The sequence below is a fragment of the Haliotis asinina genome, chromosome 12, assembly GCF_037392515.1.
Source record: "Haliotis asinina isolate JCU_RB_2024 chromosome 12, JCU_Hal_asi_v2, whole genome shotgun sequence".
NCBI lineage: Eukaryota > Metazoa > Mollusca > Gastropoda > Lepetellida > Haliotidae > Haliotis > Haliotis asinina.
This window is the reverse complement of record NC_090291.1, coordinates 52719429-52747411: the sequence shown is the minus strand read 5'-3', so window position 1 is coordinate 52747411 and position 27983 is coordinate 52719429. Positions and strand designations below refer to the sequence as shown.

The window sequence follows — 27983 nt, the reverse complement described above, 5'->3', positions numbered from 1 at the left end:
CGGACGCCTTGTTCCCATGACCAAAGAAATCTGTGGCAGACAAACAACCAAACCACACTATAACATCACCAGTTTATTACAGGTCGTATCTCGCTTGGTTTGCCTCAAAACATTTGTTGAGGACCTTTGATTAACAAGTGCACGGTATCAGTGTGCTATAAGTTGTCACTAGAAATTCACTCATTTATTCTGTTCTCTGATATTTTCAATGTTATCGAAAACCAAAATGAAAGATTTGTCTCAATAAATTTACCCAATTCTCCCATATTGGGGTATGAAACTACAAGGTAAGCGAAAATTCAGTACTATCAGCGAGACCAGTGTCGAAACTGTAAAAACAAACGTAAGTATATATTTTGCTGTAGGGTATAATAAACTATTGACAGCGACATCAGAATATCTTCGGTTTAGAACGTAGCTGATTCGTACTTCCCGAACCAGATGGCAATGAGCAATGGTAACGTCTATCACAGATTCATAAATCATAGTGCATATCAGAAATAACAATTTAAACAACAAAATAACATTAACGTCAACCACAGCTTAATCAAAGATTAGTAAAACGATCTTTAATGCAATTGTGACACCTGATTACTAAAGAAAATTCATATTATGCGATATTAATGAAAGTTTGTTTTCATTATTCAAATATGCAGTAGCCCAATTACGGGATCAAATTACTCTATTCAAGAAATTATCCCGCGAATATGTGGATTCCAACTCGTATATAGAAACAAAGATTTGATTTTGGAGACTCTACCCCAAATGCCAGGAATAAGTCTACGAAAAAAAAGATTTTAGATTTTAGAATACCGCATTATGTTGCTTTGGTTTTTGTTGTTGTTTTTTTTATAAAAAGTGAATTAAGTGCCGTCGATCCGTTGTAACTGTTTATCGTAGCATAGAATTCCAGTATAAACGTGCCTCGAGTCTTGTCATACAAGACCATTAAGAGAATTTTGTATTTTTTCTGCAGACAAAACAATCACCTGTATCTGAGAGGGTTCCTTGCTTAACACAGTCTTGAATGCCATTTTGGATAACGCTCAACAGAAACAATATAACAACACAATCAACAACGTTCGTGAGTGTTTTCCAGGTGTCAACATATATACACGCAATGAGCTGCTCTCTGAATACACAAATCCATATCATTGGGTCACCTTGCCGTACATAAAGTATGTAGGGACGTGTTAATGTTAAGCTACATACATGCTATATAGAGACATTACGCCTTGTTACCTGACCCTACAAAAGAGTATGTTGGCCGTGTTACAATGTTAAGCTACATACACGCTATATCTTGTCAGCTGGCCGTACATTATAACTTGAAACCGATTCAGTGCAGTGTACGCAGCAAGACAACGCGGCATTACTGATGCTATATACCTAGCATTGTGTCACCCCAAAAAAAAACAGGAAAGCCATACTAATAGTGCTATACATGTAAATACATTTGGTAAAAAGACTGCACTTACAAACATAATATCGTCGTAATTCATGCTATGTAGGTAAATAATTTAGTTACTTGGCATTACGCTGACTCTTGTTTTCCTTAAAAATGGCACTTTACAACATACTGACTTATGCCAATGCACAATGTAAGCCATGGTAATTGGTAACAATAATGTAAGCTCTGTTACCAAGTTATATGGGCAATATTCAACTGGTAACAACAATGTAACCTATGTTCCCAAGGTTATATGGACATTATACGACTGATTACAACAACGTTAGCTATGTTACCGAGGTTATATGGACAATATAACACAGGTAACAATAGTATAAGCTACGTTACCTATGTTGCGTGGAAGATGTATAGCATGTTACGTCAATGTAAGCTGTGTTTCTATCCCGCTGTCCTTTTAGCATTTTAGGCCAATCAGAGGGGGAATACACACAAGCGGGAATACACACAAGCTATACCACGCGGGTAACAAAGAAATAAATTACATATCTATATCTATTAAACTACAACCTATGACGTTGAATGAAATAGTGTGTAAGTTTCTTAACAATGCAAATTGGCAACAGACTAACGTAATGCTTAAAATTTCACCTATAGAACGTTTTGATTTTTCCTCTTGGCAAATTGTCTTCGTCGGGTTTGTGTGAAATACTGAGAAGTTGTAATACAAATCTTGTATTTTGGCTACTTCGTTGAGATTCAGCAATGATTTAGATATTGTCCAAATTCATTTTGACGAAATGAATAAGTAATATCAGGTTGTACTCCTTGACAGGAAATCGCTTACAGTGAAACATAATGATCAAATGACACATGGAGTGGTACCAATATAATGACTCGGTATTTAGTGTTTCTTGGACTGAAGTGATCTCAAAGATGCCTGTCACTACATTCATTAGCAGGTAGAATTCAGTACATTTGCCATGCAGTGCTTGCGGATGTGATTTTATACCCATCTTCTGACCTGGCCTTCAAAAGCCGAACGACCCCAGTGACCCAAACCTTGCTGATTTTCCACGCTATACAATACTAGACGTGTCATTACAACTTGGTCACCTGCATGTAAGGAACGTCACCCGGTAACGTATCATGATAAACAAGATAAGAGTCCAACTCCGCAAACAACTCGGCGTCCAGCTCTGAATCTAGGTTGTCGTCTGTGCTGGTGGTGGAGCTGGAGCCGTCGAGGTCGTCGTCGGTCATGGAGGCTGTCTCGTTCATGTCCAGTGACGAGGAACTGTCACTGCTTGCGCTGGAACGGGATCGCAGAGAAAACAGCTCGTTGAGCACAACAGGATCCAGATCTGCGAACGGATCAACGTATTCAACGTCCTCGCTTGACGCTTTGCTGCCACTGCCAACGGAACCTTCGGTGACGTCCTTCTGTGGTTCTACATCTACGTTAAAGTTGAATCTGTCTTCCACGGTCTCCTGGTCGGAGCTGAGTCCAGAGTCTGGGGGCGTGGTTTCCCTTGGGGGCATGGCTTCCCGTGGCGATGTTTCTACGATCATACTGAGAGGTCTCTGGGCCTCACTGAAGGTATGGCTCCGACGAATGATTCCTGCTGGTTTGGTGATGGTTGGTGCAGAGGCACGTCTGACACTCAAACTGGACAATAAAGAAACAATAAATAATACATTCATACGTATAGAGTATATAAACGCATATTACTACACGTTCTTTGAAAAGCGCATACAGTGCCGTTATACAAATAAAGCATAACGCGACAATTTCAGAACAATGATCGCAATAGGGTTGTACAAACCTGCGTTTGATATTTAGACAATGCGGTGTTACATTACATATCACTAATGCACATTCAATAGAGTTCATGTTCTTGATACATTATTTATTCTTCGATAGGAATAGAGGTGAGGCGCCTTTCACGGAACACCTTTTACAAAGACTAACGGTAAGTCCCACTATATAACATTGCACTAAGGTTGAAGTACGATCAAAGTAACTTGAGACCAAACGCTTATCATAGACTACCGTTTAGTGCTGTATGTTCTCTCGGATCCATCGTTTAGTGTTGTATGTTCTCTCGGATCCATCGTTTAGTGTTGTATGTTCTCTCGGATCCATCGTTTAGTGTTGTATGTTCTCTCGGATCCATCGTTTAGTGTTGTATGTTCTCTCGGATCCATCGTTTAGTGGTGGTTGCTGAATATGGTGGGTTTAATAAAGGAAGCAAGATATCGTTGCTTGGGAAGTTATAAGACGAAAGTGTATATACCTCTTACTTGATAATCTCAGTCGGAACTCACAGTCAATCATACAGTTGTCTTGAAGTAAGCTCCCAAAGCACTGTCCAGACTCGAATAGCTCGTAGTATTTGCCTAGGTCAATTCAACTTCGACACATTGGTGTTGGTATTTCATAAGCTAATGAGTTAAACCATCTGACACTGTTGTACATTTAAATGAGAGGTATGTGAGGCGTTGTGCCGAGGAACAGTTTGGAATACAGGAATTGGAAGCCATTTCTGGGGTTCCTCTAGTTCAAAGAGCAGACCCACCCTTGGTTTGAGGAAAGCACCAAACCCGCTCTCGTTTGTGTGCACGTTGTTTCTTCATTCATAACGCTGAGACACCGTAATATAACTTAAATACTTAGAGGCGTAAAACACATCCACTCGCTACCTACCTTGTCCTCCTCCGGAGCATCGAATCTTCCTCAACTCTCAGCATAGAGTGACGTCTAGCCAGGGCTAGTGACGCTCTTCTCACTATCGACTTCCGTCGCGCTATTGACATTCGTTTCAGTGCTCTGAAAAACGACACAACACATATCAGTTCTTTAAAGCACATTGTTCTGTATGACAAGGATGAACCATGTGATAGGTTTAACAATCCAATAGCATTAAAATATATGTGACAGGCAGCGTTTATTACACATTCTTACAGTTGTCCTTTCACCTGTACGGTGAGGCCGAGGTTATTTCAATTGACTTGTGTTCATTGAACAACTGCAATACTTAATCACTATTAACTATGCTGAGGAATATGAAAGTGTGATTCAAAGTATGTATGTATGTATGTATGTATGTATGTATGTATGTATGTATGTATGTATGTATGTATGTATGTATGTATGTATGTATGTATGTATGTATGGATGGATGGATGGATGGATTTATGGATGGATGGATGGATGGATGGATGGATGTTGGATGCATGCATGCATGTATGTGTATACGTATCTGTACGGTGGAATGTCTCTGGACCAGGGTTATTTGAATTATTTGCAATAGATTGTAATGCCAGATATTTTAAACACTTTACCGGGTTTATGATTGATTGCTACATAACTGCAAAGTATGCATATGCGTAATCATGTAATACACGTCAATATGCTGCAAGTTATGCCCGAGTAGCGATCTGAAAGGAGTGTGCGGCCGTTGTTGATGCACATTTAAGCAATCCAGCTGCGTCAATCGAGGGTTATGGTGTCAGACACTAGATTGTCTGATCCATGATAGGCTATATACAGATCCCGCCACACAACGGGAATATGCTGAACATAGCACTGAACAACAACGCCACTAATAGAGAAAGTGTCATTCAAAGTGTATGCTTGAGAAACTGGAGAAACTCACCGTCGAGGAGCGATCCTTAGGAATAGCTGAAGGTATATCTGGAATTTCTCTGGAAACAAATATGTCAGTCAGTGAGTGAGGTAGAATTTTACGTCACATTGGCAATATTTTAGTCATGTCGTGACAAAAGGTCTAAAGACTATGAATAAAATTTAATATAACTTTACTTTTAAAAAACTGTCAGAGAAGGAAAATATGACGACTAAATTATCAGACATTAATTAAAACTAGTTTGAGTTCAGTGATACTGTAAAATGTTAAATCATTTGAAAACAACACAATATAAAATCGGGCTATAGATCGAGAGGAACTGAAGGTAGATCACCAACTAGGGGCCATGTTTACTTACAGTACATTTGCTACCTGCATGGACCATAGCTGGACTCGCACCATCCCGTCAGCCGTTGACGATGGCAGGTAAATTTAGTCATAATTTAAAACCTCAAATACTCTGTGTTTAAAATGGATGGCTGAGGTAAGATGCCTTTGAAAGTTTGGGGACTTACGTACCACATACGGTCAGTAAAATATCACAGAATACATTTTTTGTGATTGTTTCCCTGCATGTTACCGTTCTACAAAGGGTGCATGTGATGGCCTAGCAGTCTCCCCCTTAGCATGTGGGTTTGAATCCAAGAATCGTTATGTCTAAGATGACTCTTAGGTTTTGCATCCTCTTCAACCATCTCCAACTTTTGGTTTCAATAACTGACAACTTATTTGGTACAATTAAGCATGCTCTATCTACGAAGGGACCTTGCGTGATGCTATTTGTGTTCTAGGTTCCTTGTCCTTGACAATGATCTATGAAGTCACAATCTTACAACTCCTTGTGGCAGAGATTTCTTCTGATTATGCATTTCTTTGAAACAAGTACTCTACTCTGTACACTAATGGTGCAGTGCTGTAGCCTAGTGGTTAAAGCGTTCGCTCGTTATACACCAAAGACTCGACTTCGATTCCCCACATGGGTGCAATGTGTGAAACACATTTCTGGTGTGCCGCGCCGTCATATCGCTGGAATATTGCTAAAAGCGGCTTAAAGCCACACGCAGTCACTATATGATAATAATGGCCATTTTTATCCCACCTTTTCCACACACTTGTGCATGCTCATTATTACCCAGATAACCCAAGCTGTCTGTGAGGAACTAGCAGGTTATGATTTGTCCCATGATTTATCTACCTCAACCTTTTGTACGAAGCATGACTGCTTATTAATGACAGACATTCATGAGATCACGTTTGCATTCATATACCAAAATATATACAGATATTGACGGAGCTCACCAGAGAATGGACCGTGAATTTTAAGGAACTTCTTTGGTATGTAGAGAAGCAGCGAGAAGACAACGAGAGCCAGGGACAAAATGAATTCTGTCTTGGGTGCCTCCAGGAACGGCGCAATGGTGAAGCAGGCGATGATGGCGACAACGACGATGGGGATAGCGATGTTTACCTGCAAAGTTGATGATGTAACAGTGAGCACATTATACCCGATAAAATCAGTGTTTCAGTTCCATCACAGTGTGGCGGCTTCACGTTGCAGGAATTCCTGAAATACGGCCAGTGTAAACGTATTGCGTACAACCACGACCAAGGGCAAAGTGCTGACAACCAAGAATCGTTATCAGTATATGGGACTTGAATCTAAATCACAGGAATCAGGTATACCAAGGGAAGCAAACTGCTCCACCTACATCGTTGTGACTTTTCTAAGTGAATGCTGTTTTACGTCACATTTGACAATATTCTAGCCTTACTACATCGCCATATTAAGAGTAGTCAACAAGGGACATGGTAGACCTGAGACATACCAGGATGATAACACTTAGGAGATAAACATCATGTGTTGGCCAATTTCCGGGTGTTATTGAGTATTTGAAGCACGGGAATGCATATGGAACCGACGGCGTCAGCCGGAGGTTTCAAATGAAATATTTCCGTGCTTCAAATACTCAATAACACCCGGAAATTGGCCAACACATGATGTTTATCGACATTGTAAACAAAAACGTAAACCAAAGGGGTTTTACTGTCTGCACTCGTTTACATCGAGTATGAGTACAGCAGTAAAGTGTCATCAGCTGGCCGTTTCAGCTGGTTCCCATGGTAGCATCTGGAGTTGCTCATTTGTGACGTCATTCTAACTTTACGTCACAATATGATTTGAATGACGTCACCACTGTTGATGACACAACAAAACAATTGTTTACGTGTAAATACGCAGTGAATAGTCTTGCAGTTTCCGGGAATCTAATACCATTTGATCATGTTTTTCAACCAATCAGATTACAGAACACAGTGACTTTTGGTTTACAATATTGTTTATCATCAATTTACATTGTTGATAGTCGGTGTATATACATTGTGATATACGTATATGCTGTAGCTAACCTTATATGGCCTTGCTTTCTCTTTGTTCTTTACCCTGAGGACCAGGAGAGCCAGGATTGCAAGACCGTGAAATAGCCAGACCGTGAAGACGAAGAAGCGGACCAAGACGTCCAGCGTGCCGAACAACAGCATCACAATAGCGATCAACGCCTACAACATGCACGACGTCATCTCAGGTAATGCTACTCTTAGTCACATGAAGTGGCTACTTCACAGAGACAGCAATAATGCCTACTGACATGCTTTATTTGGACAGGTGCCACGTGTTCCCGAGTTTGTACAGAACACTTGACTTGTCCTTGCAAGTGTTTGTGATGAATGCCCCGATAGCGCAGGACAGTGTAATCTTTCCTCAGACACTTGATATCTTCACTGTTTGTTAGAGTCTGCAAATCCAAGTATAAACGCCTCACTTTGTGATGAATTTGTGATGTTCAACGATGACTAATTAATGATATTAACAATTTTCGGTCACCTTATATACATAACGTAAAAAGACCACGTATTTAATGACATACTTCTCCATGTCAACAGGTATCAGACACACGTATTTATTCAGGCATTGGGGACCAGAATACAATTAAATCACTAAAGTTGTAGTCACGTGACTAACGGGGCACCTGCTCCACCATTTGCTTGAGTCTCACAGTAACGTGTTTAATATAAATATAGCTACTGATTTGGAAGTACTTCCATCGTATGTGCTAAGATAATTGTACATTACTTCGTGATTTTGTTATGCATTTTTCATTAGTGGGAAACTTCATCCATCTTCACTACACACAGAAACAAATATTATAAAAAAATATAAGATATGAGAGAAGTCTTTGTTTCTCCAAACTCCTTCCACTACTCGCATACAGAAAGGACATGTGCCCAACCTATTTCTTGAATGAATAAAACAAGTTTAAAACAAAGAAGGGATCTAGTTACATATTAAACGTTTTTTCCAACAGAGACTTAATGGAAGCATACTGTGAAAATATAATGGGATCTAACCCTCTGGCACTGTGTATATGTGTATGCTGGGGTGATCCTGAAGATACTTCAGTCATGGCACTGAGGAAATAACAGCACTTGACTTACTCTACATCCCCACCCCCTACCCCCACTCACCCTGCTGATGACTGTGATTATGTTGGTCTTGCTGCGAACGTGCACCCAGGATGAGAACTCCGGCATATTGCCGTCCTTCAGAGCGACTCCAGAGAGCCTGCATGGAGTAAAATGACTGAGTAAGTATCGAGTACGGTAACACGTCGACAGTTATCTGATACTCGAATTTGTTTCTGAAAATGAAGAGGTTAACAAACGGTCATGCCTTGTGGGTTTCAAGTGTGTGATACAAATATTAAATTTAGAATTTGTGTGGTATTTTAGGCCGGAAGAAGTATAATGCTTCAACAATCATATCTCGGCGAAAATGGTACCTTTGGAGTGTTATGGCTGACAATATAGTCTCTGGTTATGTAGAAAGAAACCTATCTCCCCTCTCTTTGAGTTTGTCTTTCTTGTTGGGCCAAGCTGCGCGGTTTATTTTCATATGTTAACAAAGCCTAATGTAATACAGACTTCTCCCGTAGCCTGGCGACTCGCATTAGGTTTGGAACGGTTGAACAAAACAACTTGACGGCCTTACAATTTTAGTGTAATAAAGTAATGTGATTTACATAAGTTTCTTTTGTATGGTATATTTGTCATGATGTAAATCAATTTCATAATATACTTAAAATACTGTCAGACATAAGCATGGCGAATCTTGGATTCAAACCCACGACCACGGGATCTTAGTATGTAGGGATTACAACCATGCTATTGTATTGGAGCAAAGTCTCACGGTGAATACACACGTGGAAGACGTAGTGGCTGAGTGGGTTAGATGGCTGAGTTTTGTGCTGGCGATTAGGTGTTTTAGAGTGGGCAAAACCCGAATGTACTTTTGTGAGAAAAAGTGATACCAAACATAACGTGTTATATACGACCTGGGTTCGACTGGGTCATTTCTTGTGTCCCCTACCTTCATATTGCAGGAATATTACAATACTCACTCACCCCCTGTTTTCAAATAACGTACTGCACTGGCAGCGGAATAACATCTTATGTAGCTCAGGTCCACTACGTAAGTGTAGAATGCGTGCATTAGATTGGTAATTTTTTTTTAAAATATAAACTGAATTGAACAATCACTGGAGACGTCCGAACGAAACTTTATGATTTTATGCCTGGGGTGTGATGCTTAAAAAGGGACTCATCAAATGTGTCAGAGCTGCCCAAGTCGACCCAATCAGAAATATGACTAGCCTGTCTGGGGAGATAATTGGAGCCATACATTATCCCCCAAGGACATCAGTTGCTCTAGAGCGCCAACGACATAATGTGATAAATTTAAGGTGTGTACTTTATCAGTTTTGATAAATTCATCTAAAGAATTAGCTTGAAGGCAGCCGTCCGCTATCTTCTTTGTTTGATGAGCTCTACTCGTGCTCCACTAGGGGATAATAGAATGAAACGCACCTTAAGCAAATATTCAAATACCGCCCTCTACTAAACAATATCTTGGTGAGGTCACACTCCTGACCTACATGTCAAATTACAACTTGAGTAGTATTATCTAGTCTTCATTCATCCTGACCGTAGCAGTGAACCCTTGGACAAACAGTGGGCTTGACTATCGCCAGGTTCCATCATAAGATTAATGAAAATTAAATCAAAATCACAAAAACAGGAGCCTCTTGCAATTCTTGTTTTATTCTACAATGAGGGTAAAGTGTATACCCCAGGAACAGTTGGGAGTACTGGTCCAAGTGGTCTCCGAAACTGTGATTGCTCTCCTGTGGGGACAGCGGACAGAGCTGGTCCTTTTATCTATGATCGACTCCCCTGTGAGGATTCATGGGTCGGTGTGAGGATTCATTGATCCACCCATCTGTTTTCATGTGGGGGATTACGGGTGGAAAGTGCAAGTAATATCAAGAGTCTTTAATCACAAATATCGCATTTTCTTTTATATTTTGATGGATCGTTAGTTTAGCTATAGAATTGCTTTTCATCAATCCATGTTTGGTGGTCAAACTCACAGACTTGGTTGACACATGTCAGTGGTTCCCAAATGCATAGATAATTGATCATGCTGTTGATGACTGGATTGGCTGGTCCAGGCTCGATTTACAGACCGCGGCCATATAGCTGGAATATAACTGACTGCAGCATACCGACAAACCAACCAAATCATACGTTGTGGTCTGTTATTTGTCAGCATTGCGTTGGTTGCAATAGAAAAGAACCGCACAAATTTACAGAGTTCAGATTGTCCCCTGATTAAAGACATCCTGAAATTACAATATCAGCGATGAATATTTCCACAAAAATACGAAAGACGTTCTATATTTGTACTCTGGAAAAAATCTGGAGCGCAATACATAAACTTTAAATGGTAAAATGGTAAATCGTTATGTAAAATGAAATTTCACATCTTTAAAGGTAAATTCTTTTACCACCTCAGAGAACAGAAGGGATAGTATCCAGCTGTTTACTGCACATATGATGTTGACGAGGCGTATTGTACATACACTAGTTTAATGACTAACGGGATCGGATGGTCAGGCTCCCTGACTTGGTAGACACATACTGTCGTGTACGAGTTGCGTATAACGATGCTCATGCTGTTGACCACTGGATTTTTGGTTCACTCGATATTAATCGACATATATCTGGAATATTGCTGAGAGTTGAGTAAAACAACAAAAAAAACCCGAACAAATATCCCCACCTTCCAGCTGTGAGGAATGTCCCGTTAGCACTGCCCAGCGCCGTCAGCCCAACCCCCAAGGGTATAACTGCAGAGGCCTTGCCGAGCATCCTCTCTCCCCATGTCTGGAATCAAGATTGGAAAACTATCATCAATATCGGACATTATTACATCAAATATAAAACGTATGTTTTCACGTACTGTCTTTTAAAGTTTCAAGTTTATTCGTTTTCAATCAGTGATGTTGGTTTGGTTTCGTGTAGTTATTATTTAACCCACTTGACCCCTGGGTTTGTGTTAGTATTGTTAGTTAAGCACAATCTTCCACCGTTCCATCCAAGTTCTGGCACCACCGCTTCATCTCGGTACATCCCGACACTTTCCGGGAACCTGTCGTAATTTCTCGGATTTACCCGAAAGGACCTGAATGCTATCTGGCACACTTACCACGCCTATGGCCTCGGATGCGAGCATCTCGCGTTTCGTCATTACCGTGAAGTATGACGTCACCACGAGCATGTAGATTACCATTACCAGTGGTATGACGAATTTCACAAGTCGTGGTAAATTTCTGAAGAAAAACATTCGGCATTAATCTAAAGCTATGTTTCTATCGTCCTCTGAAGGCTGTTCGGGGTTAGAAGAAGAGCAGGTTAGTGGGCGGCGACCTAAGTGGGCGGTTGCAGAGTTACCTACCTTGGTGGTTTCTTCACACCTCTAGTCACGTGGTTTACGTTGGACCTGAAAGTATCGGACATAAACAAAGACGCTATTAACCAACTACCGTGTATATAGGAAAGAATATAGGACAAATCCCGCATTGTAGGGGGCAGAAAAAGATGTGTAGCATGGGGGATGTATGCAAGGACGAGATATTGATATTGTTTGATCAACCTTTGGTCAGGTTCAAATAACAGAAAAAACTCATTTGAGATATGTTGTGTTTGCAATTACACATTCTCAGCAAAGTACAGATTCTAGTACTTTTGTTGGGGAGAGTCATATCCAGGATTCGAACCTACTCCATCTGTTAGCCAGGCACCTAATACTCAGCACACACAGACAGCCGAGTAACTCGCCCAGCCACCGCAACGTCCATATAATATTGTACACTTTCTAAATGCTATTGTGTATTCATAGAATAAAATGTAATGAAAAGAATGAATTGTTATCTTTCTTTAGATGTTTCGCACATTTGGTGCGTAAGAGACGACAACAGGTCCGCTCCTACATGGTTAAATCAATGCACATGATATCATTCTCTGGATTGTCTGGTCTAGACACGATTATTTGCAGGCAAGTGTCATACAACTGGAAGATGGTATGGAAGTCCCAAACATTCTCTGACGCATGGCAAAGCATAACCGAAATGTTAGGATTTTGTTTATTGCTTAAACGAAGCGCACCCGGTGTGCCTCAAACAGCACTTTTCATACAGTGTCGTTAGATAATTAGAATAAAACATACCAGCCACCGTAGGCCCAGAGACCATTGAATATGGCGAAGGTTATTGATGTTGGATTGTCTGTGGTTCCCTCAAAACCCTCCTGGAGGATCGTGTAATGACCTTCAATAAAAGATTAATGTTTCATGATTGATAATTTAAAATGCAAATGTGTCGAAGTGGGGGTCAACTGATACTGGCATAGTCAGGCTTGAACTCATCAGTTGTTCAGGGTTGTCACAATGTAGCCTTGACAGTGAACGGGACTTCTCTCAGGACGTTGCCTTGTCGAACCCACCAAGACCTCTGGAGACTCTCCAACACTGTACCTATCAGGAGGACTGAGTCAATCAACTTAGTACTTGGAATTCAGTCGTCACAATTCGTATGCGAGGTCCGCATATTTACTATGTCTTTACCCTGAATGTTGCATTAGAGTAAAATGAACTGAGAACTGAGTGCGATAAAAGACTTCATTGGAATTATAACAAAAGACAAAGTCACTTAATAAAACATTTATCACCACCCGACCCACCCTGCTTAATCGTTGTTAGGTTTCAGTAATGTGTGCCAAGGTTAAGAGCAGAGAATAGTAAGAGTGACCCTCAGCCCCTTCCCTATCTGAGCTGATGTCATGTCTCTCCTGTGTTGTTACCTTGGAAGAGTCTGATGATGCCGAGGATGATGACAACGGACAACGCCGTCACTTTCCCAACGGTCGCCAGAACCTGCACCTGAGATGCCAGCTTGTTGCTGAATCCGTTCAGCAGAGCCAGGGAAACTGAGAAATGGAAAGGAAAACAATTATGCACGTATCGCTGTATGGTTACCACATCGAACCCCCAAATGCAAACTCTTTGGCAGACTGAATGATATCGGGGGTCGGTTTTGTTTCACACCTCAAGTTGCTGAAGGACACCTTAAGTAATTGTTTGAGTAGTTTTATAAGGAACTAGAAGTAACTGAATTTCACTTGAAGTCGTTGTAATACTAAAGCTAAATGTGTGTCAATATGAATGAGTGAGTTTATTTTAGTTTTACACCGCTTTTAGCAATAATCCACCAATACAACGACCGGGAACACCAGTCAATACACAAAGTACCAATGTAGGGAATTGAACCCAGGTCTTATGGGTAGCGAGCGAACGCTGTAATCGCTGTGGAACCCCACCCTACCATGGCCATTGTCACTGTGAAGTATGCATGACATTGTTACGTGGAGGCTGTTTGGCGCTAGAACTACCCAACTACACGTTGATTGAAACTGGAAGTATGTGTTCAACACAATAATTTGACACAGACAGAACCAGATTCTAGACACATCCTTGTCGTCAACACTACGTGACACCGTGCACAAACGCGAGATAGTATCTTGAACGAAGTAGTTTAGATAAACACATATTGTCATTAAGATAGTATACAACCAGACAAGTCAAACAATGCAACGAAACGCTTTATTTGTATCCAATATATGCGTCATAGCCATGTGTCTCATACGGTAGGTAGGCATCTTTAAGTCAACTAATCACGATAACTAGGCCCCGCTGTAGGTCAGCCATTCACGTCCGTGTCATCAGTGACACATTCGTCTGGGTATTCAAAGTAAAAAGATAATAACGTTATACATGGGGCTTTTTGTTGAGTGTGTGAGTAGTGAAGGAACTCTCGAGCAGGCAGGTGGGTTCTGTAGGGTCTATGGTCGTCATGACAACGTCACCAAACAGACGCATTCCTTCTGCGATAGTTTTCAAACCTGACAGGAATTATGATAGGTCAGAATACTCAAGGATATTGTGTAAACAACATTACTTGTAACGAATGTTATCTATATGCTTATGATGGTTACTTTCTTTCGTGTTTCAAACTTGTTGCGATTTGTTTATCCGGACTGAATCATGGAAACCTATCTCTCCAGATCAAGCTCTCCTTTGACCTCGAGCTCGGCATGAATGTCATAATAGATGAATACCGAATGAGTTCAGAGACGTCTGGTAACTGTGAACCGTGAAGGTCTTCATTAACACATGCTTCTCGTGAGAGGCTAGTAATGGGTTGGGGTGGTCAGACTCGCTGATTGGGTTGACAGATGTCATCGTATCCCACTTACGCAGATTGATTTTCATGCTGTTCATCACTAGATTGTCTGGTCCAGATCCGATTATTTACAAACCGACGCTATATAGCTGGAATATTGCTGAGTGGGACGCAAAACTAAACTCACTCATTTACTCGGTTAACTGTGTGTTTTTGTCATCTTTCCAGCTTAGAAAGCCTTTGATGACATTATAGGTGGACCTGAGGTTTGGCGAATTTCTGCTGCTGTTTCCAGTCTAGAAAAGTTTTGATAAACATCTATAAACATTTCCTGAAGTCTGTTTTACAAGTGTATACTTTCTGTTGCCCGAGGGTGTAGTTAGAGCTCGTGTTACTTCTGTCGCCTTTGGACATCACTCGGCATCAATCTTCATCAATTAACTAAGTATTTATCCGTGAAATAAACTTGGAAAATGTATGTGTATGTAAATATAGTATTTCATTACACGCATTATTATCTATTGTTTCCTTTACAGTGTTTCAAATATACTTCTTCGAATAGCAATTCAAATCATTAATTCTCAGCCATTAATAGTTAATTTTGGTTCACGCGTATAACAAAGCACGATATGTAGGTGAGGTTTGCGACATGTTTATGGTGTAAATTTGATGCCTATTTTCCTTAAAACGGCAACAGTAATGTCAAAATGATAACCACAATTCCTCACTCGTATTTTTAAAAATGGAACTGTGAACCATGTCCCACTAGTAGGGGACTGAACTAGTAGTTTCAGCAAGTGCCGATTACCTAAGACTCGCTTGATATCTTCCCTTATCAAAAAGAGTAATGAATCCCCTTGTCAACATATATGTTTATATCCTGACCGGAAATGTATGCCCCGATGAAATTCGCTTCTCCTTAGTACACAGTTCCAAATATAATAAATATTCTCCCAGGGCCGAGTTTTTAAAAATCGCTCTAATTTTTTTTAGTCGACTTAAGTCAAAATGAGTTGAAATTTGTGTCATGATACTTGTAATATATACTTTCATTCATTTACAACGTCCAAAACATTGGGAAATCAGGTATTTAGAGTAAATAAAGTGAATAAAGCCAGTTTAAATATTGTGTTTTCGAAAAAAACCTTTATTTTTCGTCCATCGCATATATTGATAACAACTGCATACGTGTGTCAAAACTCTTCTCAGAAAGTGGCCACAGTGCGGAGGGTTTTGGGACTTTGGTGAGTCCAGAAAAACAATTCTGACGTGTTCAATGCTTAAAGTTCTTGAAATCCATGACGATTAAAAAGCACGATAATCTAATCCTATTAAGAAAATAAGCAGCGTTAAGAATATACGCTCGATGGTTACCTCTGAGCGGTGAGCTCGTGTGTCCCAGATCTCCCGGTATAAACACACCGTGCGTAACCTCATGGGAACATTGGTGAAGGTATGCCGTGAGAATGTGTTCACCTGCTATAGGACGATAAACCCTTTGACCTGGCTCACACCCACGACTGATGTCGTCACCCGTTCCTTCCCCTCCCCCATCCCAGTTCCACCCACCCACCCCACCCATCCACCACACCCTTCCTCCCACCCGTAGCATCCTAGATACGCTCACAACAGGTAGCAATGCCCAGTATTCTCACTATTCAGTCAAAATTGAAAGGATGGTGTAACATGTTATCATTACAACTTGATTTCAACTATGTTGTGGGTATGTGTTTCTCACCGTCTGGACTGAGTATTTCCATACATGTTGTAATGCAAATTATTATAATGTCTAAATATTAATAACTCATTAAGAAATGCTGTTTTCTTGATTCACGGAATTCTAGGTTTATAAATTAGGTGTTGTTTTCCTGATTTTCAAAGGTGCATAGGTCATTCACTTTAGTCTGAACTTACCAAGTGCAAGAATTGCCAAACACTTTCGGATTGTCTGAGGAGGACCACAACCGTCATAGATAGCGTCAGCAGTGTAGTCGGCGAAGGCGGCACAGAAGACGGCCGTTCCGACTGGTTCTGCAGCTGCGATACGCATCCAGCAGTAGACGAAGGCTGTGATTGGCCCAAACGCTTCCGAGATGTAGGCATACTCCACGCCCTCTTTCCGGACAGACTCGCGAAGTTCCGTAAAACACAAAGCAGCTGGAATTGTAGCGGAAATGGTCGATATTCTCTCTGTATTGAAATCCTCTCCGATAGGTCCCTGTTAACTTTATTCAAAGGTTTTGGGATTCTGTTAATTTCATTTAATTGTATCAACGATTTTAACTTCTACTAACAGGATACATTCAAAACTTGAATCCGAAGAATAATTCGTTTCCGGTTTCTGCAGACACCTTTTGCGTTCCACGTGACAGACCAAATGTGCTTTAGGCAGAAAGTTTTTGATCAGATTTAGACTGGGATTTCTTTTCTGCATGACACGTTGCTTGTATGTGAGCGTGTTATACTGACCCATGGTGCTGAAAACGCCACACGCCGCCCAGATGACCAGAGACATGGCGATTGACCCCGACCCCGCCACCACACCCTTGGGGGAGGTGAAAATACCAGGACCTGAAAAGATAGTATCATGGTTCAAAATCCTGACGATGGTAGTCGTTACTTCGGCATTCAGTTTATACATAACTTTTTCCTTGTTTCTGTGCTTGTTGTTTAATGCTGCGCATAGCGGTCTGTAACTAAGTCTGAACCAGACAATCCAATCATCAACAGCAGACAATCCAGTCATCAACAGCAGACAATCCAGTCAATCCAGTCATCAACAGCAACAGCCTCGATCTAAGCAATTAGGATCCAATGACATATGTCAACGAAGTGAGCGAGCCTGATCACCCGATCCCGTTAGTTGCCTCTTTTCTAAAATAAATATACAACAGACTGGCGTCCTAAGTTCAAGACTTGCCTCTTAAAATGTAGAATGACTATACATTTATGAATGGGTTTAGCATTTAGACCATCCTTGGAGCAAGACTAGTTATTTATGGTAAGATGTTGTGCACCTCTGTCGTTCCCGATATCTTATCCATAGATATGTCATGATGCGTTATGTGAAAACAGAATTAGACAGATAACTGGATATCATAAAGAGTTAAAATTAAACTTTCCCAAAGGTTTTGGAGTGTTTGTATAACATTCATAGCTCCATTCCACTGACCATAGGAATCTCACATGAAGCCCATCTGATTCCAGTTTTGCGAAAATTTCAGGGTTCGGATGAGTTCCGATGAAAATTCACCCGAGATCCTTTTTTGTTTTGGAGTCCTCTTTTTCCGTGTAATCAACTTCCGTGATAGAGATCAAACACTGGTCGGGTTAATCGGATGAAAGACTGGTAGCGGCCCGTGGTCTGTACGCCAGATTCATCGGTCGTCTCCGATTGATTCTATTGCGGTCGGATTGTAATTTGAGGGTGACGTAACACCGATCTGATACTTCCAACACTCTCCCGACACCAATCCGACAAATCGGTTACTGTTCGTGGAGTAATCGGACCCTGACCCAATGTTGTTCGCAGTTGTCGCCCAAATAGGCAGTAGGATATAAAAGTAGGGCCTCCTGACAGTACTATTCATGGATCAACTTTCTTGCAGCGCTGCAGCTGTGGGCTTTTCATGTGTCAACAACAAACCATGCCACAAGATGCAATGAACCTTTAGGTCCTGAGAAGAAGACGCTAGAATGTTGTTACAGGGCACGCCACCGGACTCAAGAATGAACTGAGAAGAGAGGATACAACAGCATTCCTCCAATATGTTGAGAGTTACGCCAAAATGTTTGGAAATTCACACTAAGACTCACCAAGGGTGATATATACCAATGCCAGGAGAAGCAAACTTGAACCTGGTCTCTACTTAGCCTACACTCTAAAGCACCTAGCTGGTGATCGGTAGCCATCAGTGTCGTACTGCTTCAGTGTTGCTCGAGAAACCATTTCCATGTTAATTCCCGAAGTCTGTCAAGCCATAATGGATGAGTATGTTGATGAAGTGACCCAGTGTCCCATCTTTGAACAAGAATGACAAGCAGTTGCTGAAGAAAACGAGAGATGTTGGAATCTTCCATGTGTGGTGGTGGCACTTGATGGCAAGCACGTAACAGTCAGGAAACTGATGAACTCTACAGTCTCTACAGTTCTCTACCATAAATTACAGACATTTCTTCTTGGTGTTCCTTCTGGACTATCGGGGTTTTTTTGACACCTGTGGTCAACGCACGTGTATGCGATGCATCTGAGCTCAAAGGGATAGTGTGTTGTTGTCAAATAGGATCAAATCTTTACTTCCGACGAGTGACCGATGAGTCGGAAATCTCTGTGGAATGGGGGTGTCAGTATAATGTAAAAAAGACAATGACTTAATGTAATTTCCAAAAATGTCAACATATTAAACATCTATATTTTCTTTAAGTTAAAACTCTTCTAATATGTAATAAGATTAATGTTATAAAAATGTTTCAAAGTTTCAGGGTAGCTTCCATCTGTCATTATAATGATTTTTGTATCATTCTTTACATACATGTAGGCCGTTGGCCTTTATACTGAATACAAAAAGTAAATTGACATAATGTACATATCAGTGTAATTGTTTACTGTGTGATAAGGTTTGGATTGTAAGTTACAAACGTATCACCGGGTTCAACAACATCCGTCCATGGCGACGACGTCACTTGGCGGGAGCCGTACATCTACATGCAGCCACCAGTGAGCATAGTCTAGACTCCAGTGTGCAGTGAACGATGTGGGCATGTTACGTGCTCGTCAAAACGTTCCTGCTACACGTGGAGGCATGATGGAGCCACGCTGCATGCAGTGAACGATGTGGGCATGTTACGTGCTCGTCAAAACGTTCCTGCTACACGTGGAGGCATGATGGAGCCACGCTGCATGCAGTGAACGATGTGGGCATGCTACATGTACATCAAAACGTTCCTCCTACAAGTGGAGGCACGATGGAGCCACGCTGCATGCAGTGAACGATGTGGGCATGCTACATGTACATCAAAACGTTCCTGCTACAAGTGGAGGCACGATGGAGCCACGCTGCATGCAGTGAACGATGTGGGCATGCTACATGTACATCAAAACGTGAATGCAATACGAGAATCTGTATCGAAACTTTGCACTCACGATAAGAGAAGGTGTTAACCATAACGTATGTTCTGTATTGTACTTCCCAACTTCTAGAATACCACTCAAAGAAGTTATCATCTTGTAGGTAGAAGAAACTTTTATGTCTTTAATGCACATTTCACACATGCTTTTTTCACTATAGATTCACATTTTCAGAAGAACTGGCACGGGATACTGTTTGGCAATGAAAAATGTATTTGAACTGCTCTACCGAGGTACCTTTGAAAATAAATGAACAGAATGGAAATGCTACCTTGTCCTTGGCGGGCAGGTTTCGCATTTTCACATTTTCCATTTTGTGTTGCCACGGGGTTCGGAAACGTTTCATTAAGAGTAACGTTTCCTTCTTGAATTTTAACCCACATTTACACTTGACCAAGATCTGTTATGGATTAAACTTCTTTTTAATTCTTCAAACACAGCGTTTCAAGGTCTTTTCGAGACCCCTTCATCAGGTGAACTAACATTTGCACTTGTTCCGAAAAATAGTTTCACATTTGTATACCATTTATTTACAAGTTGACATATTTTGCATATCTAGTAAGATTGATTCAAATGAATGCACCTCGCTGCAAATGATAATGCATACTGGCTGTTGAACAGTTTCACTGTACGTATCTGTCCGGTGATATGTCTTGGACAACTACGTCAGTTCCACGTCTTGTGGTAATATAACGCTGAACTGCACGACACACGGGCCTGCTCTACTGGACATCATTACCCCGGTCAATCCAAGCTGTCTATTACGCGCTGGAAGGTCAACAGTCAGATGGCGTATCCCATTTTCTTCTGGGTGAACAGAGGCAGTTGTGAACAAACTCACTTGCCTAAGGTAAGACCATATGAGTCACATGTGCTTCATTATGGGGCAGGACTAAGTTCTAAAAACTCTCAGGAGTCAAGCTGCCAAACACGGTCACCCATCCAAGGACTTTTAACTTTGCGTCAACTGATTTGTGGCCTGGGCCTAGAATTTCGAAATTCTCTTAGCGCTAAGACAGTCGAAAGTTAATGTTAATGTATGGCGCTTACGACTATCTTAGTAATGATACAAAAATATGTACATATCCGTTGGTAGAGTGAATAAACTATGAATGAAACTGCATTCACACCAGTTATATGTACACTTTTTCGTGTTCTTTAAAATGAGACATTATTATCTTGCAAAATCTGGTTTATTGCGTTGAAAAAGCTGGATTTTTTGTGCTGATTCTAGGTTCTACAGTAATGTGCATATATATTTTTTCCGCCTCTAGGACTAAGGTAAGGAAACAAACAACATGTGCAATATTGTTTGAAGTACAGCATTACAAGGAGAGCAAAATTGTTCATTTGGGGTTGCTTTACAAATAACGCTGGCACCCAACGCGTCCCATTTTACTTCTTGTACTTAAGTTGTCCTGAAACTCCTCCCTTGTCATGTGGAGATGACGCTAGACGGGGTATCGACCCGGCATCCTGAAACTCCTGCCTTGCCACGTGGAGGTGACGCTAGACGGGGTATTGACCCGGCATCATACCTGTTTAGATGACCTTGACTGAAGTCTGTGTTACATGTCGGTTGCTAGGTCTTTGAAGGATACCGCTTAATGTTAGTTGAACTTCTGTCGTGCATTTTAATGCTTAACTTTGCTCCTCGTGTTAACATCAGTAGTGTCGATATCTGGGATGACTCGGTCTCTACCACTGTCACTATGTAGTCCCTAGTCGTCCACATTGACAGTGCATGTTTTCAAACGTGTTTATTTTTTAATTTGCAGCATGCGTGGAAAAACATACTCGTCAGCTGACCTCGGGACTTACCCGGCTTTGCGAACTCAAAAGTACGAATATTGTTATGCAGTATAAGATTAGACGTCTTTTATGTTAAGACATTACCCATTTAAAGGGTATTTCATGCTTACAAGCCATATGGTTATATTTTCAAACTGCCTGGGTAATGTGATAGAGGCATTAGGGGTCTGTTGTTGTTGTGTTGGAAATCGAACCTATATTCAGTAGAGCTGTAATTGTTTGTTCAAGGTGCGAAGAGTAACAGAGTAACCGTTAAAGCGTTCGCTCTCACCCGGGTTCGATTCCCCAAACGGGTACAATTTCTGAATCCCATTTCAGATGTACCCGGCCTCGATGTCACTCCAATATTGCCCAACGCAAGGTGAAGCCACACCCACTTAATAAAAACATCGTCGGTACTGGATATGCGCCAAATGCTTAACAAAACTTGACAGTGACCATAATAATGTTGATGGGATAATTCCCTAAACTTTCATGATGCTCCCATCACGTGGCGATGACGAGTAGACTGTTGGAACAAACTGTCAACAAACGTTGAGGGGGAGAGGGCGTTCCTAAGTTGGATAACTTGCACTTGATGTTTTAAAACAATCGACGTTGTCATATGTGGTCATACGTCATGAGAAACACTTGAACACATGAACTGAGTCGCATAGTCAAAACCGCAAAACCTGCATGTTAAACCAAATCATTCTGCAACGACTCACAAACCAGCAGTCTTAGCATATCAAGAGTTGCCTTAACGTTGGACGATCCGTTGCAGTGGTTACACGAGCACTGGGCTCTAGTCGTCAGGCTATTCACAGTCTGACGTTCCTGAAAGCACCACACGGACACCTAAGATCACCCAAGGACCTTTGGTCCAGCGACGGCGTGCAAGTTTCGTCATCATGGTAACATATTTATGACTGCTTTTTCCACCAGCAGACATTTTCCCAGAGTGTCGTAACAGACCATGAGGAGTTGAACTGTGCACCGCAGGCAAGCACGCTAGGCTTCAATACACACGATGCATCCGGCCGCATTCAACGTTTACGATAGGTCCGCAAACATGATATATTTAATGAGGGACAGTGGAACAGGTTGGTTCGAGTCCCGCTTCACATTGCGCATTGCTGATGGCCGGGTATGAATGTGTTTTTCGTGGAGATCGCTGATTTGATGCGTCTTTTTGGGATCATATTACTCCAACGGTCGATATTGAAAGACTGTCGTCGAGGCAAATCTTACAGTCATACCTTGTCGTTTCGAAACCTTGACCCCAGGCATTTAGTCATTCACAAAGCAATATGTTCCTTGTCTGACATTTCAAAATGACAACCCTACGCAACTTATTGCACGTCTGACGCCCAACGTCACACGTACGTAAAGCCGGTATTGAGTCATAGATCCTCCCGTTCCCCAGACCGATAGACATTTGGGTTTAGACGGGAGGACGAATACGACAGCATATGAATCAACCCCGAGCATGCAAGAACGTGAGCGACCTGGCGACGAATTCCGGTTAAATTGTTACGACTGGTTCACGGGTTTACGACCTGACTTTTTCGTCACTGTCCTCAAAGATGACCACACTCGTTTTTTGACTTCTGTTCCAGAAATTTTATCAGAGTGAAGTTCGCATGAATTATCTTTCAGTTAAAATGATTCACTTTTCATTGTCCTTATCTTTACATGGATGATAGTAGTATAATACAAATCAATATTCAACATACACTCTACATGCGTTGAGGGATTCAATTTAACAAGTGTCAGGTTTCAATATGGTTGAGTATATATCTGATATTTGTCTTGTACCTATTGAAGATGTATTATTCTTATCCATTAATAGGTTTGACTTTGTATTGAAAGATGTACACACACACAATACCTCACATGCATTCAGGTAATCGCTCTTTCAGTACTATTGGCACTGTCACATAGCGTCACGAACGCTTGTCTAGTACACTCAATTACGTATGGTCTATTAATGAAAACACAATAAATCACCTGGAATCCCTGTCACATTATATGAGGGTTCGCTTATCACAACCCAGCTCGCGTAACTCCAGCCCCTTTATCAATAAACACGACCTCGGACCATTGATAAGACCATGATTGTGAAACCACTCCATACTACGGAAAGTGAGCGTGATATTTACACGTGTTGAGGTAAGAATAAAAGGTATAGTGTCTCCTAAGGGAAGATACGTTTTCTGGTAATACATTCATCATCAGTGATTACTTTACCTCATATCTGTTCATTCGTGGTATATCGAACTCACATCCTCACCACGTTTGGGCTAAGGAGTGAAAATCCAAATTGCAGAAAACATACGAAAAGCATGTTATTGTTTGGAAAGGTCAAGTTCTCAATTAATAACCCGTCCCTCTCATTGGCAAATGTCTGTGTGTGTGTGTGTGTGTGTGTATTGGGGGGGGGAGGGGTGGGTGGGTGTAAAGTCGACTGACAGCGACAGTCTGCACTATAATTGAGCCCTCGTCACCAAACCGTTGACTGAAATCCCCGTCAACGGTCAAGACAATGGGCAACCAACCCATTCCAAATTTAATCATAGTTAATTAAATTTAAATTACCCCTTGTGACAAGTTTGTGGTGACATATGAACAAGGAACACAAATCACACATTATATAACTTCAAAATATATAATTCGCTCATGACGATGTTTACTCTGATCGGTTTCTTGTCACAAGAGGAAGCCTTTAAACCTCTGAATTGAGTGAGTGACTGAGAATGTTGGACTTTACGCCGCTTATGGTAATATTCCATCAATATCATGGCAGGAGATACCAGAAATGCACTTCATCTAGGAATCGAACCCTGGTCGGCGCGACGAGCGAACGCTTTAACCACGAGGCTACCGCACCGCCCTTTAGGTAGCTGTTGACCAAAATAATATTATGTAATAGTACTCGCCTACCTATGAGTGTCTGTGCTATAAGAGAACCACCATAGATGAGACCGATCTCTTTCAGGTCACTCCCCACTCCGTCAGCAGGGGGGTTAGGTTTTACGGTGAACCCCACGTGCTTCTGGCCCGGGTCATCCCCAGACTCCGGCGTCACCCACACGTCTGTCAGGCGGTTAGGTTCTCGCCATGACACCCGACGTTTCACGGTGGCTGCATGAGAAAACAGTATTGACAGGAATGGGAGGAGTCATGATTGGATGACATGTCATTCAGGTCAATTATAGGAGACAAATAGATGAACATTGACAGCACATGAAATACATACACACACGGAAGTAAGTATATATCTATCTGATCATTTCATATAAGATTACATGCTTGATAACGGTCTTAGTAGCTACACCTAAACGACGCTCATATTTGTATTAAAAGAAGTTGTGTATCCATAGATCTCATTTAGATGATAAAAGCCGGGGCCTTAAAAATGATGTTTACACACAACTTTTACACAGAGATACATAATAAACATACAGACAACAGAACAATATACAGAAAACAGCGAAGGGCGGATAATACATAGAACATAGAGAACAACAGGGCAGTATATAGAACACAGAGAACAGCGGGATACTGCACAGGAGATGGAGAACAATGGGATAATGCACAGGATATGAAGAACAAAGGAATAATGCACAGGACATGGAGAACAAAGGGATAATGCACAGGACATTGAGAACAAAGGGATAATGGGTAAACATGGAGAACAACGGAACAACATATAGAACATGGAGAACAACAGGAAAATGTATAGAACATAGACTGAATGACTAAGTTTGGTTTTACGCCGCTTTTAGCAATATTCCAGCAGCATCATGGCGGGGGACACCCAAATGGGTTTCACACATTGTACCCATGTGGGGATTCGAACCCGGGTCTTCAGTCCAACGAGCCAACGCTTTAATCTCTAGTCTACCGCCCCTATAGAACAAGGAGAACAACGGGACAATATATTGAACACCGAGGAAAACGGGAGAATGTGTAGAACAAGGAAAACTGCAAGAAAATACGGAAAACAACGGAACAACACCAAGAACACATAAAACAACGAGAAAATACGGAGAACAACAGAACAATATCAAGAACACATAAAACAACGAGAAAATACAGAGAACAATGGAACAATATCAAGAACACATAAAACAACGAGGAAATACGGAGAACAACGGAACAATACCAAGAACACATAAAACAACGAGAAAATACAGAGAACAACGGAACAATACCAAGAACACATAAAACAACGAGGAAATACGGAGAACACCGGAACAATATCAAGAACACATAAAACAACGAGAAAATACAGAGAACAATGGAACGATACAAAGAGCATGGAGAACGAATGGATAATACAAAGACCACGTAGAACAACGGAATAAAGCAGAGAACGTAGATAAGGAAAGGATAATACAGGACTCATGGAGAACAACGGGACAATACAGAGAACACTGAGAATAACGGAACAATCCAAAGAACAACGGGACAGTACAGAGAACAGTGAAAATAACGGAACAATCCAAAGAACAACGGGACAGTACAGAGAACAAGAGAATGCAGAGAACATGAGTAACAAAGGAACAATACAAAGACCATAGAGAATAACGGAACAAGGACATGGGGAACAACGAGACAGTGCAGAGAACGAGACAATGCAGAGGACATGGAGAACAACAGGACAGTACAGAGGCCAATGAAAACAACGAGACAAGACATGGAGCACTGGAAGCAGGAAATATATAGAACATGGAAAAAACGTGACAAAACAAAGATCATTGAGAACAACGTGTAAAGGACAATACAGAGGAACAGGGTGGATAAAATGAAAATAAAGGTGGAGTACATGAAATGCATAGGCCAGGATGGATGCACAAGATAGATACCATGAGTGTACAGAACACATAGCTTACAAAACAATATGTAGCTGAGTTGGTACAACAATGCTTAGCACACGATGCGTACATAATCGCGTGGAAAACACGTCTCCATGTGATGATATTCACGACATTTCCCCAAAACAGGCAGAATGATATATTGTTTTAACAAATTTATGGCATAAAACTCACAAAATTTTAAAACACGATAGACAAGAACAACATAATAAACAAAAAAAATAATTAATATCACTTTACACGTCTAACAAAGTACATAACATCGTTGTAGAGAAGACAACAGGTGGTTTCTGCTGGTTTGTTTTGATGAACTGATAGATAAAGTAAGTGGGACATAATTTCTGTGCTCACTCTGAAATTATTGCATTGGCTTTGAATGTTTATATCTATTACGTTTCAGTACATGGCGTCTGCCCAGTAGATCGTGTAGTAGTGCTGCTGGACAAGCAAATCCGACCGTGACGTGGTATTTACATCTCTGTGCTGTATAAATGCTCTGAGCCGAATAACTAATCGCCACCAAGGTTTGTGTCAGAAATATCTTTAGATAACATGGAACCTAAGAGGTCAAAGAGTCACGTCAAGTGAATATAATTTTATTAGAAACTCGGCTGGTGTATACCCACAAAAATGATTTAATCAGATACGTTTTCTACATGACGCTGGTCGCACAAGACCTGCCTACAGCATATCTTAAACTTACCCCCAGAGCTGGTCATGTTAATGGATGTGGCGTGTGAGAGAGAGGCTCGGCGTTTATCTCATCGTCCCTTATCATTTATCATACCTTTCTGTGTCACTTGTCACTAAACATGTCCTTTTGGGTCTTTCCACTGGGAAACAAATATATCCCCTCATTTGGTTGGTTCGTGAAATCTGCGCGTGTGCTCACGCGCCGTTGTGTTGGTAGTCGTGCTCTGGTTGGTTGTGAAGTTCATGCGCATGCTCACTTGCCGGTGTTTCCTCGAACTTTTTTGTAGATGTAATCAAGGGATGTGTTAAAACAGCGTTCACTTCTTCCGAACCAGCGAGTGAATTCTTGGGTTACCAGTGTCCGATATACCGTCTGGAGGAGGTGAGGGGGGGAAGCCACATTACTGGTTAAGTCTCAGTTTGTTATCACTGCTTTATTAGATTTGGGGGTTGTAACACATTCCTTCATAGTGTACTCCTTAAACGTTTTTGAGTGCTAGATAAAACTTGAAATAAACGCTTATGGATTGAAATATGCCTTTTATCACCCGTTGGTCTCCCGGAAGGGCGTTGAAAACAAACATCCAACATGTATGGTTATATATGGAATCCTTGAAGGGACATGATTACGTTGTCGCCATATAAAAACAAGCTAAAATTGACACAAAGGCATTGTATTGTTGTCTTTTGATGAGGGTTTGGCCGTTTATCATAAGAAGGCAACATGACAGTTCTCGAAGTCACGGTCACAATCTGTCACTATGTCACACTGTGGGCCCATCTAGAATGTGTGAAGCAGCA

At 41.2% G+C, this 27983-nt stretch overlaps 1 protein-coding gene across 1 annotated transcript; it reads right to left on the bottom strand.

The window, feature by feature from the left end:
• Positions 1 to 60: 60 nt before the first annotated feature.
• LOC137258011 (b(0,+)-type amino acid transporter 1-like) lies at positions 61 to 27306 on the bottom strand. Its single transcript, XM_067795545.1, has 15 exons — positions 27193 to 27306; positions 24553 to 24753; positions 17160 to 17261; positions 16605 to 16847; positions 13312 to 13437; positions 12680 to 12779; positions 11909 to 11953; positions 11660 to 11783; positions 11234 to 11337; positions 8581 to 8677; positions 7465 to 7614; positions 6358 to 6526; positions 5068 to 5116; positions 4116 to 4238; positions 61 to 3077 (listed from the first exon to the last, which is right to left on the bottom strand). The coding sequence occupies exons 1-15, from the start codon at positions 27206 to 27208 to the stop codon at positions 2510 to 2512; spliced, it is 2217 nt and encodes a 738-aa protein (XP_067651646.1). The 5' UTR covers positions 27209 to 27306; the 3' UTR covers positions 61 to 2509.
• Between the last annotated feature and the right edge of the window lie 677 nt (positions 27307 to 27983).